This window comes from Gavia stellata, chromosome 13 (assembly GCF_030936135.1).
Source record: "Gavia stellata isolate bGavSte3 chromosome 13, bGavSte3.hap2, whole genome shotgun sequence".
NCBI classification, from domain to species: domain Eukaryota; kingdom Metazoa; phylum Chordata; class Aves; order Gaviiformes; family Gaviidae; genus Gavia; species Gavia stellata.
This window is the reverse complement of record NC_082606.1, coordinates 4,073,296-4,087,655: the sequence shown is the minus strand read 5'-3', so window position 1 is coordinate 4,087,655 and position 14,360 is coordinate 4,073,296. Positions and strand designations below refer to the sequence as shown.

The following is a 14,360-nucleotide window of genomic DNA, read 5'->3' as shown; positions in this document are numbered from 1 at the left end:
CAGAAGGACAGGCCAGCAGACGTCTGAGCTGGTTCATGAGTTCAGACTTGTCCCTCACTGCTCATGTAAAAGTTTACACTAAATAACATGGCTTACCTGGCTGGGTCAGCACAGACAGAGCCTAAGGATGCTCTGTGCCCAAGCATGGTCCAGGCTCTTCATCTCCAATTTGCATTATCCCCACTGTAAAGTTTATAGATGATCTGCAAACCATGCAGAAAAAAATCCTTACTCTAGTGTAAAGTTGCAAAGAAAAAACCCAAATATCCTCTTGGCCCACCAGTTTCAAGCTCACACATTCTTGTGATACTCTAGCAAACCAGAGGCCTGAAGTGTAAGAACCACAGCAAAGTCCTAATAGGAGGAAAAAGAGAAAGGCTGTATCATTTTTTTTTTTTTCCTAACTGTTGGGTTTCTATTATGTGTGTCTGTGTTCACAGAGAACGTGTACAAAGAGAACATTGAGCAGCTGGATAAGGTCAGGACAGAGTGGGAACAGGAACATATCAAAACCTGCGAGGTAAACATTGACTTTTGCAGCGATGTATTTGTGCACTCTTGATTTTATCCTACTTGCAGATAGCAGTCTAAGACCTGAGATGTCATCCCAAGGGTTATGCTGTTTGCTTTATGTCGAGTCTCAGTAGATGTCTTTGCAAAAATACTGCAAAAACTAGAGTTGATTTAGACATAGCTGCTAGCTGTCTCGCTTACATTCTCCTTGCTTGTTCAGCATATGCGTGTAAATACAAAGGAGGGGAATAAGTGCAGAGGTGTGAGAAGCGGAGCAATATATGAACTGGTACAATCTATTTCCAAGCATTTGTTGCCAGTTTTCACCCACAACTTAAGAATCCACTAGCTTTAGGGATGATCTTCCATCACAGCCAAGATAAGGTTGTTTCTCAAATAAGTGCTTTGTGACAAATTGTAATTTCAGTAGGAAATTAAGAGAAATGTAGACATGAAAACTCATTTTTAGTTTAAAAAATGAATTTCAAAATTGATACAAGAAGAATTCAATTAATCCATTAAAGACACAAAAGATTCCCTTTAGATTGTGTTTTCCAAGAGGCTTCCAGAATGGCTTCTCGTTCTAATGCAGGAGAGGTTTTTGTGTTTGTTTCTTTTTTTTTTTTTTAAATCTCACAAGTTCAATGGAGATTAACAATAAAATTTTGTTGCTAAGCTAAAAAAGTATGTTCTGTAGCATTCTGAGAGCAAAGATAGAATCAGAATCTTTATTTTGCATAGTACTTTATATTTATCTGCAAGAATATTTGCCCTCTGCCATGGAGTAATCTTTCAACTGAAAGGTGGTGGTGGGAAAGTCTCTCTTTCCATTATGCTGAGGAAGGACATGGAGATTTGCACTCAGCTAGTAAGATTCACACAATTTACAGGAACTGGTTGACATCCAAATCAGCCACACGTTTGGTCATATTAATCCTTCAAATACGTTTGCCCATCTGCTAAAGTATGATTTTGCTATGTTTACTTGTTGCTGGCTTTGTTTCCACATAAAATAAAATGCCAGGAGCATAGCTTTCCAGTTCTCTGCTTCCTCTTAAATATTCCCTATCTGGGAGGACTGGAAAGTCCCATGGCTGGCACAGCAGACTTTCCACAGAAATTGTGCCAAGCCTTAATTTTCCCAAGACGCACATTTCCCCCCTTCTTAAAAAGCCAACAAACAAGCGAAGTGTTCCACAAGCTAAAACAGTTCATTTCTCCCACATGGCTAAATTCTGAATAGCCCACAAAAGTGGCCTGCCCGCTGCTTAATTCAAACAACCATTCATAAAGGAAGGGCATCTTTGACACCTTCTTTTAAGAGTGCTTGTAGATAGAAGAACTGACAGATTTTTTGAGGCATTTAAAACTAGTAACTAGTACAAAAGCAGCTTAAGATCCCAAATTTCCGGCTACATAGCGGGGAATCTGGAAGTGCCAAGGTCGCTTAAGTCTCTAGCTGAGCGCTGGACATCCATAGCCCGAAAATCTTGGCTAGCAAGTGGCAGCACTGGGATGACCTTCATCACAGGGGCTGTGCCATATTCTTTGGCACGAGATACCCAGGTTCTCTAGCAGCCTGTCACACAAGCCGACAGGGCACGAGGGATGTGTCTGATACAATGCCTAGCTGTACTGTGCAAAGGGCTTGACAAGCCAAGAGTCACTACGCTTCCCTCTTTGATGAGCTGCATTTCACGACAGGACACCATTTACCTGGAAAATGCCCAGCCGGCTCTCACGCTATTTCAGCAGCCCCCGAGGGGCTAGGCTGCAGCCATAGGCTTTTTGTTCAGAATGGATATTGAAATACTCATTCTCTCTCTTTAAAAGCTTTTTCTCTCAGAAACTGATCCCAACACCAGCTGACTCCCTTGACGGACTCTTTTTTCTGTTTTATTTTAGATGGTAAAATATTAGATGGCAGGCAGCATACCCAACTGAACGTTCTGCTGAATATTGTATACATTTGTGGTGTTCTGGACATAATTACTAGCAAGTGGAGATGGAAACAGATGGCTGGAAGCATCTGAGCTTTTCACACCTCATAGAAAACCAAAAATTTATGTTCTACTTAAAACAACTTAGAGATCAGGGTGGTTGTTTTGTTTTTTCTTTAAGTTTTTAAAGAAAGAGTTTATCTGCCTCTTCCCCCAACTCGGTTCACACTTCTCCTCTCTCTTCCCCCTTCATTCTTCCCAAGCTGTGCAACAGCATGAGAAAATCAGACAGATGAGGGAAGGGAGTAAACCCTGAAGAAAGAAAAATGCCTTCTCTTTACCATGAAAATAACCTTAGAAATGAACAGAGGCAACTCCAGATCACCTCAAATATTTTCAGAAGAGAAAAGTGTGGAAAGAGATTTTAGAAGGCAGAGAGGGATATTTTTGGCTCTAACATAAATACAACCCTTTCATGAGAGTACGCTACTGATCTGTTAAACACCAAGATTTCAGTGCGATGGGCAGACAGGACCCTGACTCTGAAATCCTTGGCAGCAGAAGTAGCAGTCAAATCCAGATACCTATTCCTTTCCCCTGCTTTATTTTTGTCTATAAAACATAACTTTAATTTGGTGCAATCAATTAAAACAAATTCTTGAGCACGCACAAGTAGATGCATTTTCTCCAGTAGCTGAAAAGACATCCTTTACAAAGGATCCTTCAGAACGGTTTGCAGACATATGAACTTGGCCCAGAGGAGCCCCAGCCCTGTTGCTGCCTGCAATGCAAATAAATAATTACCATGAGGCCACCTCACGTCTCCTCTTTGGCTTTAGGTTTTCCAGCTCCAGGAGTGTGACCGCATCACCATCCTCCGCAACTCGCTGTGGGTTCACTGCAACCAGCTCTCCATGCAGTGTGTGAAGGATGACGAGGTAGGGGCATCTGCCAAGTAGCTTCATGTGCGGAGGAAGAAGAGGAGGAGCAAGAGTGCTCTAACAATACAGCACTAGCTTGCCCTACTCTGTGCGTGCTGACTGTCTCCAGCAAACCGCCTGTTGCACATGTTCAGTGAGGGGGGAGTATTCTCAATCTAGTTTGTTTCCTCTAGATGTAAATCAGATACATGTCTGGATGTAGACAGCCTGTGTCACTTGGTGACACTTGCAGGTCTCCTCCCCTCAGTTTGCTAGAGAATGCCTCCAACTACCAGATCACTTGATCGAGTATATTTGGGCTCAGGCACAACTTTCAGAAAGGCATTCAGTCATGGTCTCAAAATGGGAAGACATAAAGAATACACTAGTTTTGACTTTGAATGGATGTTTCCTGCTATTGATTTCTTTATTACCTTGAAAAGCCCTGGACTGACTTCATCCTCCCCTCTTAAAAGGATATCCAGAGCACAAATAAACAATTATGTTTACAAGAATGTTTGTAGAGGGGACAGGCCAAAGATCCATCCAGGTCAGACATATACCAAGTATAAAGTGTCTCTTAAGGGGAAAAATATTAGAAGAGCATTAATCGTTGCTTCAACATGAAATGTTAAAAATTAAATTAAATTCTTGGATTCTGTTTTGTAGCTGTATGAAGAGGTTCGGGTAAGCTTGGAGAACTGCGTTGTAGAGTCAGACATAGACTACTTCATTAAGACTAAAATGACAGGAACACAACCTCCAGGTAATTATTCCTATTGGTCTTGCCAGATGAGTCACCCATTAGGCTGAGGCTGCAGTTGTGCAGTAGACCTCCTTTGGAGGTGAAGCCAGCTGGAGGAGTTTCTGCTCCGGCTATTCATTCCCACCCGTTGCAGCTCACTTCCCCCTCACTGTGCTGCCATTGCTCCTTGTGCGGCTCTAAATGGGATAGCCGAATGATCCAGGTTAAAAATAACCCTCCAAAAAAGAAAAAAAAGTTGTTTTGGTTTTTCAACCAGGCTCATTTCACAGTACAGCTGAACTGGCACTGCTAAGGAGGTGGCAAACTGCCTTGCAGAGATGGCAACCTCAATTTCCTGCAGTGATGACAAGTCAGAGCCAACTTACCATGTAACTGCACCCTGGTGTCCCCTTGACAGAGATGCTGCCTCTTCATTTGCAGCACAGAGAAGACCAGACTGTGTATTCTGTTTTGTTCCACCTACTCAGTGGGGAATAACATCTTTTGTCCTCTCAGGAAGTTGTTTGTATAAGGGCAAGACCCTAGTCGGGGGGAAATTTGAATGAAATTGGCTTTGCTCCAGCATGCAGAAGCGATGTAAGTTCACAGACTCTGTCCATTCAAGCCAAAGCAGCCTTTTCATCAACTTCAGTGATCAAAACCTTGGGGCTGAAATGGAGACTGGGACAGCAAGAACTAAGATCAGTTGTAAAATGAAAACATGCTGCTCTAGGGTAGGAGTTCTCCAGATACATCACTGGAAAGGAGTCTATCTAACATTTCACATTGCCAAATACAAACCACACCTTCTTACTTCAAAAAGCAATACAAGGTATTTATAGACTGAGTGAATGCTTGCACTTCTGTGCAGCTGCGGCAGTAAACAAAGATTCACAGCCTTTGTAAAAGGAGAAAAATCCTTATTTAATCTCTTCATTAGCTGATGATACATATCTATGCTGAAAAGATCTCTTCCTCCACATTTTTTTTTTTTTTTCAATCTGTGCACAGATACTGTTTCACTTCCACTCTCTGCTCTAACACCATATTGCTATGTCAAAGAGAAAATCCCCTTCAAATGCCCTCAGCAGTATCAATAGAGCTTACTTCCATTCAGAGTGGGGAATAAGTTATACTGGCATAAGAATATTTTGCACCGATAAAAACCTTCCATGCTAGGAATTGTATAGGTACAAACATCAGCAGTGTGAATGGCCTGTCCCAAGGGATAATCATCTTGTACAGGAACGGCTTACACCCCTTTGATTTCATCACAGAGCTCAGAGCTGGCAGCAATTCCACCCTAGGAACTTCTTCAGCAGAGCTGGATGCTGCCACTAACTCAGCACTGAGCTATCTGGGGCCTGTTTTTCACTCAGCCTTTCTGTCATTACACCGATGATGATTAAGAATTGGGATTTGGGGTATTTTTTTAAAATCAATATATTGATACTGGTGCATTGGATGCCATTTTGCTGCTATAGTTTATTCTTCTTCACATAGGGGATTTAAATTCACTGATAGAGGAGCATTTACCAAGGGAAAAACTACATTTTCACTGGTAGAAGGGAGAACTGTGCCTTGCAACAGTGTGAAACAACTGTATACTAAGAAATTTGTAATTCTCAGCTAGGTGTGGTTTGTTGTTTTTTTTTCTGTGTGAGATTTCTCATTCTCCAGTTGCCTAGGCAATTTTCTGCAAACAGTTCTTGGCTATGTCAGGACTCATTTCTAATAAGAAATAGGTGGGAAAAACCCTTGAGAGCTTTATGAAAGGCAAAGAAACCACTGACTTGCTTTTTTGTTGGTTTTTTTTGCCATCTTCTAGAAGGTGACATGTTCTGGAAGTAACATCCTAGTATCTCCACAGCTATGGCTAATGAGTTCGCACAGTAGCACATGGTGAGCCGTTGATCTGTTTCATTATTTGCAAAATGCAGGAGGAAACCCACGTGTGGTTTTGCATTGTGTAGCAGGAGACCTTCATCCTGACCAAACCTTTTGGTTTCTTGATGCTATGGCTCATTCCCCTCTTCTACCTAATCTTACAAGGCAGTATAGACTAGAAACTATACCAAGGCGACAATGTAGAAAGGTAATAGGAGACCCTTAAATTGGTCAGAAAAGTCCCTAATTACTGAAAATCTTACTTGTAAGGATTCTTCACACTCACTAGTTGAACATGCCTGCCCTGCTTATGATCTTGGCTGACCCAATGTGAGAAAGTCAACACAACCTTTAGCCCAAGTCCAATGTCTTTCTTAATTTGCTGGTACCAGAACTGAGATAATACGGTATCACAGACTTCACTCACGTTTGTTTGGCTTTAACACACAGAAGGCACAAAGGGTGCGTGGCCACCAGCTCTGAGCAACTACTCTGGGAGCTATGAGATGAAAAATAAATAAATCCATCTGTAAGTATTTCATCTGTAAAGCTTGACTTGGAAATGGTCTCAATTTCACCCTTAACGACACCATAGGGGAGAGTGAAGGAACTGTAACATAAGTGTGTTTGAGAGAACAAAAAACAAATATCTCTGGGTAAACAGCAGATCAGCTCTCAGAAGGTGGACAGGGGAGATATGAAAGGTAGGGAGACACTCAAGCACAAGCACAGACCAGGAAATTGCTCATTATTGCTGCTGGCAATAATATTCAGAAATCTCCCCAGCTCCAACAAAAATTCCTGACTCAAAACATTAAGAAAAAAATAAAGAAAACACACTGCAGCCAACTGTATCATGAACGTGGTCCCAGGCTCACAATGACCATGCTCTGCTCCCTTAAATCCTGAGCTTTAAGGCAACAGAGGAAACAGTCACGGAGGAAACTGCCTTCTTAATTAGGGTTAGCCACAGCTATTAGAATGGTTCTTCAGAACCTTGACTGTGCTCGTCTCAGGTCAAGCATGCCTTTCTACCAAGGACAGATCTGCTTACAGTCACTTGAATGGCTTTTCTCAAGTCCCCAGGTCCCCCTGTGCTGTGCCAGCCACATGACAGGCGAATTCAGATAGATGCTGTATTGCAGTTTGCTCCAGCAGCCCCTGATGGTTGCAACTGTCAGTTGCATTCTGGTGGGGAGAAGAAAAGTTTTGCCTCTTTGAACATCTCGCTTATATTGCCTTGTTGCAGATGCAATAGGATATGAGAACTACTACAGCAGAGAACCAAACAGAAGCAACTGCAGCCCAACCCAGTCTTGTGGGATGATGAAGAGGTGAGTGGCAAACTTTGGTTCCCAGAATAGGTGTTTCTCCGTATGAACGGCAATGTATGATGACAGGAAACAGGACCTGGAAAGCTGTTACTTCCTTCATTGTAGCAAGAGACCGCTACGTATCAATAAATACAACTTGACAGAAGAAGTAAACCTATTAAAACCAGTCAGAGTAATTTTGCCATGGCCTAGTGGGAAGAGAGACAGGGGACGAGTTCATAAAACAATTAGTTGGCCAGCAATGGATAGCATTCACCTATTTCCTCTTTCCTAGTGAGTCACAGCACATAGCAACAAAAACACTGTGTTCAAGGGAGGGCAAAGGTGAATCTTGCTGGGAGCAAAGGCTGGGGAGAGCTGTCTTTTTCGGCAGTATCTCCTGGCTTACTGCACCGCCCAGCTGAGCAGAACAAAGAGCTGCTCTCTGTTTCTAGACCAAAGGAAAAAACACTTAGTGGAATAACTGTGGTGATTAGGGAGGCGATTTTTCTTTTTCTGATCCATTTATGCTGGTAAATGCTGTAACATGGATGCAGTTATATCAGCAGAAGAGCATGGTAAATCTATTGGTTTAAATATTTTATACTAAAATGGCTAATTCACAGTGGGAATGGCATCATATTTAAAGCAGAAGAGCTTTATATTTTGACAAGCCTTATTACATGGCAAAGACAAGGAGCGGGCTGTGATCTCCCATTTAAAATGTGGTCCAGGCTTGTTAGTGAGCTGATAAGGTTTATACACAATATTGTGTTTTTCAGTCGGAAACCTATCTTCTAGAATAATGAATTCTAATGCTGCATCCTGTACAGTTACAGGAGACAACTATACTGCCATTTAGAATACAGCCGTGCTCTGCATGGGCAAGCAGTCTAGAGAGACTCAGTCTGAGTTTGTCAGAAACTGTTGAGTTTGGATGTCCGTTTTCCAGAAACAGTGAGCATTCACCAGCTGAAAAATCAGACCTTTTAAATATGCCTTAAGCATGCAATGCTATTTCTACCTATGCTTGAGAGTCCTAACCCATATTCTCACTTTACTTACTCTCCAGTACCCAGCTGTGATATAGAAAATAACTAGGGATAGATTAAAAAAAAAATTTCACTTAAATTCACAGTTTTTAGAAAGGCTGATTATACAAGCTTTGTATTTTAAATGGTATTAAGAGTTTTTCTTAAAGACAAAGAGATGGTAATCTCTTATAAACAACTGGTAATTCTCATCATATTAATACTGTGAAATAATTGGAGTTTTGCACGATGAGCATTTGGATCAACAACAAAATACTATCTGATGCATTTTATGCACAATTTAGTGATGGCTGATGGTTCGGTATTCTGCTGCATTTTTTTAAAAAATATATTTTTAACTGAAGATAAATATATCTACAGCACAAATGAAAACAGACAGCCACAGGAAGAGGTGACATCTACCCAGTGCTGCAGCAGATGGAGGGAAGGTTGAGTCAGACAGCTGAGACGAAGGAATGCTCATACCCAGTCCTGTTCACTCATTTTGTCATTGGCTTCTCTCGGTTCTGCAGATTCTCCGGGCTACTGCATGGAAGCAGCAAAAACAACACGGAAAGTGCCACTCCTTCAGCCCCTCCTCTTGGTATGCCTCTTCAGGAAATAAGTTTACCAGATGTGTTTGTTTTAGATCACATTGCTATATCAAGCTTTGACACGGAGCAGAAATGGTACAGCAGATATCCATGTGTTGGCAGTCAAGAGCAAGAGTAGTATGGAAACAGATTTAGCTTGGATGTGTATTAAATAAATTTCCCAGTTTGAAGTGCCAAATAATCCATATAATCTTCAAAACCTCTGTATAGGCAAGGGGGAACTGTACATTCAGAACAACACAGTCTGACCTAGATCATAGTTTTCTCCTGAGGTAGAATACACTTCCTCTAAAAAGCCTGAGAGAATACCTGAAGTTTTTAACAGACCAGGTTCATGCCTTATGAATGCAAATACCCATCTCATTTCACAGTTACACTGTCTTACTGTAACCCTCACAACTAGGCATTTATCAGACGACATTTAAAACAGTATTTTGACTATGCAGAAAGTAACAGCTTATGAAGTTTTTATTTGTTTGATTTAAAACAAAAACATTTTAACTGTGATTCTTGCCTAAAGAAAATAAAAAGCTGTTTTAGAACAGCTTTAGAACATATCCAAATCAATTTCCTTGGTCAGGCCTGCCTGCTTGGGCACCCAGAAACGAAGCCCAGGCTCTCTTACTTGTTGCATGTGGTGCTCAGCCAGGGGAGACTCTCCAGTGCTATCAACCACCAGCTGTACCTGCCGGGCACCAGCTTGGGCACACATAGAGCAATGCAGCATCAAGCAGTTGAGGGTAGTCACTCCTTCTGAATTTCCTTAGGCTGGGGACAGGAGGGGAGAGCGTTCCCTGGACAAGACCCTCAGGAATGGCAAACGCTCTCTGCGTTCAGCTTTTTCAACTGCTCCCATCCTTGTCTTTCAAAATCTGAAAAGTCAAGGAGCTGACAGCGCTCCTTAGAGCAGGACAACTAAACCAAGGATTGACTATGGGAAAGTACAGGCACCCCAGTTGCTCCGTGCGCTGTCAGAGCGCTGTCATCCCACCGAGGAGTCATATGTGGGAAACCTCTGCTCGCCTCAGCGGCAGGGGAAGCTCCAAGGCAGAAGCTGGGAAGGAGTAAGAGGGTTCCCTAATTATGACAAGCTGGATTAAAACAGCATCTTCCAAAAAAGTTATGTCAGCGACAAGTAAATTACTGGAAAATGTCTCGTGACCCATCAGCACAATATTTTCCATTTTTCTCAAGGGAAAAAGAAAAGCTTTATGTGAGTCACTGAACTGCTAGACTTTCATACCACCAGTAGCAACCATTTTAAACCAGTTTAATCACAGCATTTCCCTCTTTGGACAACTTGGATTGTGCTTTAGCAGGGTAAACATTTTTCCCAACCTGGATGAGGCTGAACCTAGTTTCTGACTGCCCACAAAGTTCAATGGGTGTATTGTCATCTAATCAATGGGACACAGTTTTTGTGCAAGACTTTACCTACAGTTCACAGCAGCTTTTCTATACATGTACATCTCCAGGCAGAGAGAGAACAGAAACCCTTGTATTTGTGAACTCTTGCATATGATCCCATGCATTTATAAGCAACTGAACTCTTTGTTCCTGTGTGTGGTGGGTTTTTTTGTTTTTTTTTTTCCTTAGCAGAGAAAACAGACTGCGTCTATGCATCCATTTTTGTAAATGAACAAGCTGGAATCACATCATCACAGGACTACAGAGTACTTTATGACTACACAGCCCAGGTAACGAAAGGCTTCAAAATAAATATTTCATAGTATCAGATTTAAAATAGATGATGTTGATCCAAACATCTTGAAAGTGTTAATTCTGTGAAGGAGGTGTTATCTTCACTTTACAGCCAGAGACACTTAGAGAATTCTTGGTCAAGGTCACATGCAGAAGCCAGGAATCCCAACTGCCAGTTCTTGGCACACATCACTAGACCATGCTGCCTCAAGATGAAACAATAAAATTTTTTGCAAGAGATTACACATTAGCATGCTGCACCTGAGCTGTTACAATCTCCCTCTAGAGATACAGAAGACTGCAAACACAAGGAAAACTTTATTTTTTAGGGGATGATGGCTCAGTTTGCAGTATTGTGCATTCTGAACTTACATCTCTTGTGAAATGTTCTCCTAGGGAAAATGGCTACAGATTCGTCACGTAAGAATATGTGACAGATGCTTATCTAAGAACTCTTCTCCATTTGATCTCACTTACCATCTGGAGAGTCCTGCTCCAGCTTAACACACTGGCTTCAACTGAGGCGCTCTCCATGCTGGAGAGGACCGAATCCCCATAAATGACACTGTTTCCCTGTATTTCCATGTTGCAAGTTGCAGAATTACAGTGGATGTGGTCCATGTACCAAAAGATTGTTATAAAGAGCAACCTGCATCCTTAACTGGGATATTGAACTCTCACTGGCTTCAGACCTACATAGGCATAGTACCATTAGTAAAAGGTTATGAATGGACTGGTTATGAATGTTTTCTTACTCAGATGGACTCCACAACCTCTTGGACTCTTGCTAAACCATTAGCCTCCCCTAACAGGAGTGTCACAATTTAATTACATGTCAGTTTAAAGGTTCCTTTTATTAGCTTTTGATTAGCAGAAGCAGCAGCATCCAGAGGTCTTATGCTAAAGCGCACAGAGACCCTCACAGCAAGGGACCTACCATCAATAGCTAACATTGAAGAAGTGCTGGCACGTGACAAAATCAGATAACCAGATAAATTATGAAAACAGAGAAAGGACTGGAAAGGAATGCTTTCTCTTAGGTACAGCAGCATTCTGACACCTGTTACTTTCTTTGTTTTGCTTTGTTTTAAATCCTCTTTTATTATTTGCCTGAAATTTCATCCAAGCACAGCTGAAAGTAACTCACTGTTAGTGGCAGTTCCCCTGAGGAGACTGCTGGATCCCTTTGTCAGATCCTTACTCCAGGAGTTGCCTTAAAAATATGACACACACGGATTTTCCCTGCTGAGAAAAGAGCCTGTTATTACTTTTAGTATATTGAGGCCTCTCACTTTTTGAGTCTCTTCTTACCTACTCAGGTACATTAAATTTAGATTTAGCTGATGCATCAAACATATCTGGAAGCCTCTCTTACCCTGTTTTCTGTTTTACTACACTGCGGGTAGCAAAGTGGTTTCCTATGGAAAATAGGACAGCACCACTGAATGGACCGACAGACGCCTGAGAGCTCAGCGATAGGTAACTTTTATCTGCAAGACAAATGGCATAGTTGCAAGTAAGCTATCTCAGGAAGAGTTGCTGTACCTCCACTGGTCACTGCTGTTCTGTACTAACAGAACCAAGAGACCTATTTAAGGCCTGGATTAGTAGAGACACTGTTTTTATCTCCCTTGGGAATTAAGCTGTGCACTGTTTTATTTATTGACACCTGCAGACTATGAAAGGGTCATGGTTAGCTGGTTTAGGAGAGTCGTATTTAACCCTTTCTGGCCTTCCCCAGTGATACAACAGTCAAGTTGCTCAGGAGGAGACATCATGGAGACTGGGGAAATTTGAGGATCTTAAGGAAATAGCCAGCTCAGTAAGTGCTTAATACCTCATCGTCTGGTGTATCAGGCTCATTCCCAACCCGAAGGACACTGGCAGACTGCTGATGGAAGGCAGGGTAAAAAACCCCACCAGATACATGCTTGGGCCCTCCTGTGCTCTCAGGCTAACCACATTTCCTTTCCCTGTCTCCTTTCAGAACACGGATGAACTGGACATCAGTGAAGGAGACATTGTAGTTGTCATTGAAGAAAACGAGGATGGCTGGTGGACAGCAGAAAGGAATGGGCAGCAAGGCTTTGTGCCAGGGTCTTATCTTGAAAAGCTTTGATGAAAAGAAGCCCCAATCCTCAGACTTTAAAAATATTCTATTACTGAAAACAAACAGCACACAAGGTCTGTTTCAGCTGACCAAGGGAAGCCCATAATACTGTCTTCGACAATTACCAGTCAGGAAATAACCAACTGACCATGCTTTCCTCTTCCTTCCTCCTGCCCCATCCCAGCACCCTCTGGCCTACACTGTCTGCAAGAAACATCTTCACCTCAGAGAGACTAGGACTTGTGTTTCTTACCACAGTTCTTCCTACCCTCAGCTCGCTGTGCTGCTATCAGTGTCGCAAAGCTTGGCCAATCTGGGAAGAAAATCCTGCCCAGAACTTAACTGCAGTGAAGGAAGAAGATCAAGGAAGCAAATGCTGTTTCTCCAGGATGGAGGACCACCTCCAGCCAGTCTGTGAGCTGCTCTCATGGTTACAGCAGCCATGTTCTCTGCCCCTCCTCTCACTGCACAGGCCATGCAAGCATTTTTGACAGTGGGTGGAAAGCACACTCAGAAAGTAGATAGCTTTGATGTCGCAGGGTCTTAGCTGTACAAAGCAAGGAAGGAGCTCTCTTAAGTTCCTTTTAACAGCCCCCTTTCAAGTTCCCCTCACAGCATGTGGGTAACCAGAGAGAAAGGTGGGGAACCCTCCACTGTTCTTTATCAGAGCCACTGAAGAAAATACAAAAAAATGAATGAACGCAGCTAGAGAGGAGCACCTGAAGGACCGAGACACATCAGTAGTAAGAAAACATAAGGCACTCCCCATCACGGCCATGTCCTAATACAATGAAAATCATGCTATGCATGGCTCTGCTTTGCACTGGGTTCTGGGGCAGCAAAATAAGGACAGATGATGAGCCCAAGGCTTGCTTTTGCCTTGGTTGGATGGTTTCTCTGACACCTCCCTGGGATTTTTCATGTTTAAAAACCCAGCAACAAAAACAATAAGCAAAGCCTCCAGCAGTGCTGTGCTGCCCTGATCCCTCTCCTCCGAGCACCAGAGAGAAGTGCCAGTTACTTCCTCATGCAATCTGCGTACCCATGTCATCAGAGCATTTTCCTTTCAACTCTTCTGTCCACCTAGCTGATCCTCTCCTTCTCCTCTGCCCACAGGCTTTTCTGTCTCTAACTGCTCTCTACAGCCTCTACACCTCTGGGTTTGCTGGCATAGACATGTCCTGGTTCCTTTCCCGGCACTTTTAACATGCTTGTTCTTCAACAAACCCTTTTCAGAGAAGTTGCACTGTGCAGGTTCACTGTATGTCAGAGATTTCAGCTCTATCAGTCTTTCTAGTTTAGTATTGAAGAATGTTTCCAGCTGCCACTGTACTTACCAAGGGAACAATAGATACTTTCTGCCACTCCTTCCTTTTCAGTATTTCAAGACGGTTAAAAAAAAATAAAAATCGGTGATTTAATCTGAAGCAGAGCGCGCTATTTCTGGGGGCAGAATGACCTTGTTTGCCAAGGTTTCAGGTCTTAAAACTGAACCAAGTCAATAAAAATAAATCAAATTGCTACCCAAAATGCATGGAGCAGGGAGGAACTGTTAGCTAGGACACAGCAGGAAAGACAAATCTGGA

The 14,360-nt window shown here is 42.4% G+C and overlaps 1 protein-coding gene across 1 annotated transcript in view; it reads left to right on the top strand.

Moving 5' to 3' along the window:
- Positions 1 to 12,783, top strand: part of PSTPIP1 (proline-serine-threonine phosphatase interacting protein 1) — a 56,725-nt gene extending 43,942 nt beyond the window's left edge. Inside the window, exons 9-15 of the mRNA XM_059824010.1 lie at positions 441 to 520; positions 3,293 to 3,391; positions 4,043 to 4,139; positions 7,255 to 7,339; positions 8,883 to 8,953; positions 10,560 to 10,660; positions 12,652 to 12,783. Coding sequence (XP_059679993.1) covers positions 441 to 520; positions 3,293 to 3,391; positions 4,043 to 4,139; positions 7,255 to 7,339; positions 8,883 to 8,953; positions 10,560 to 10,660; positions 12,652 to 12,783 — 665 coding nt within the window. The remainder of the gene's footprint in view (positions 1 to 440; positions 521 to 3,292; positions 3,392 to 4,042; positions 4,140 to 7,254; positions 7,340 to 8,882; positions 8,954 to 10,559; positions 10,661 to 12,651) is intronic.
- The last annotated feature ends 1,577 nt before the right edge of the window (positions 12,784 to 14,360 follow it).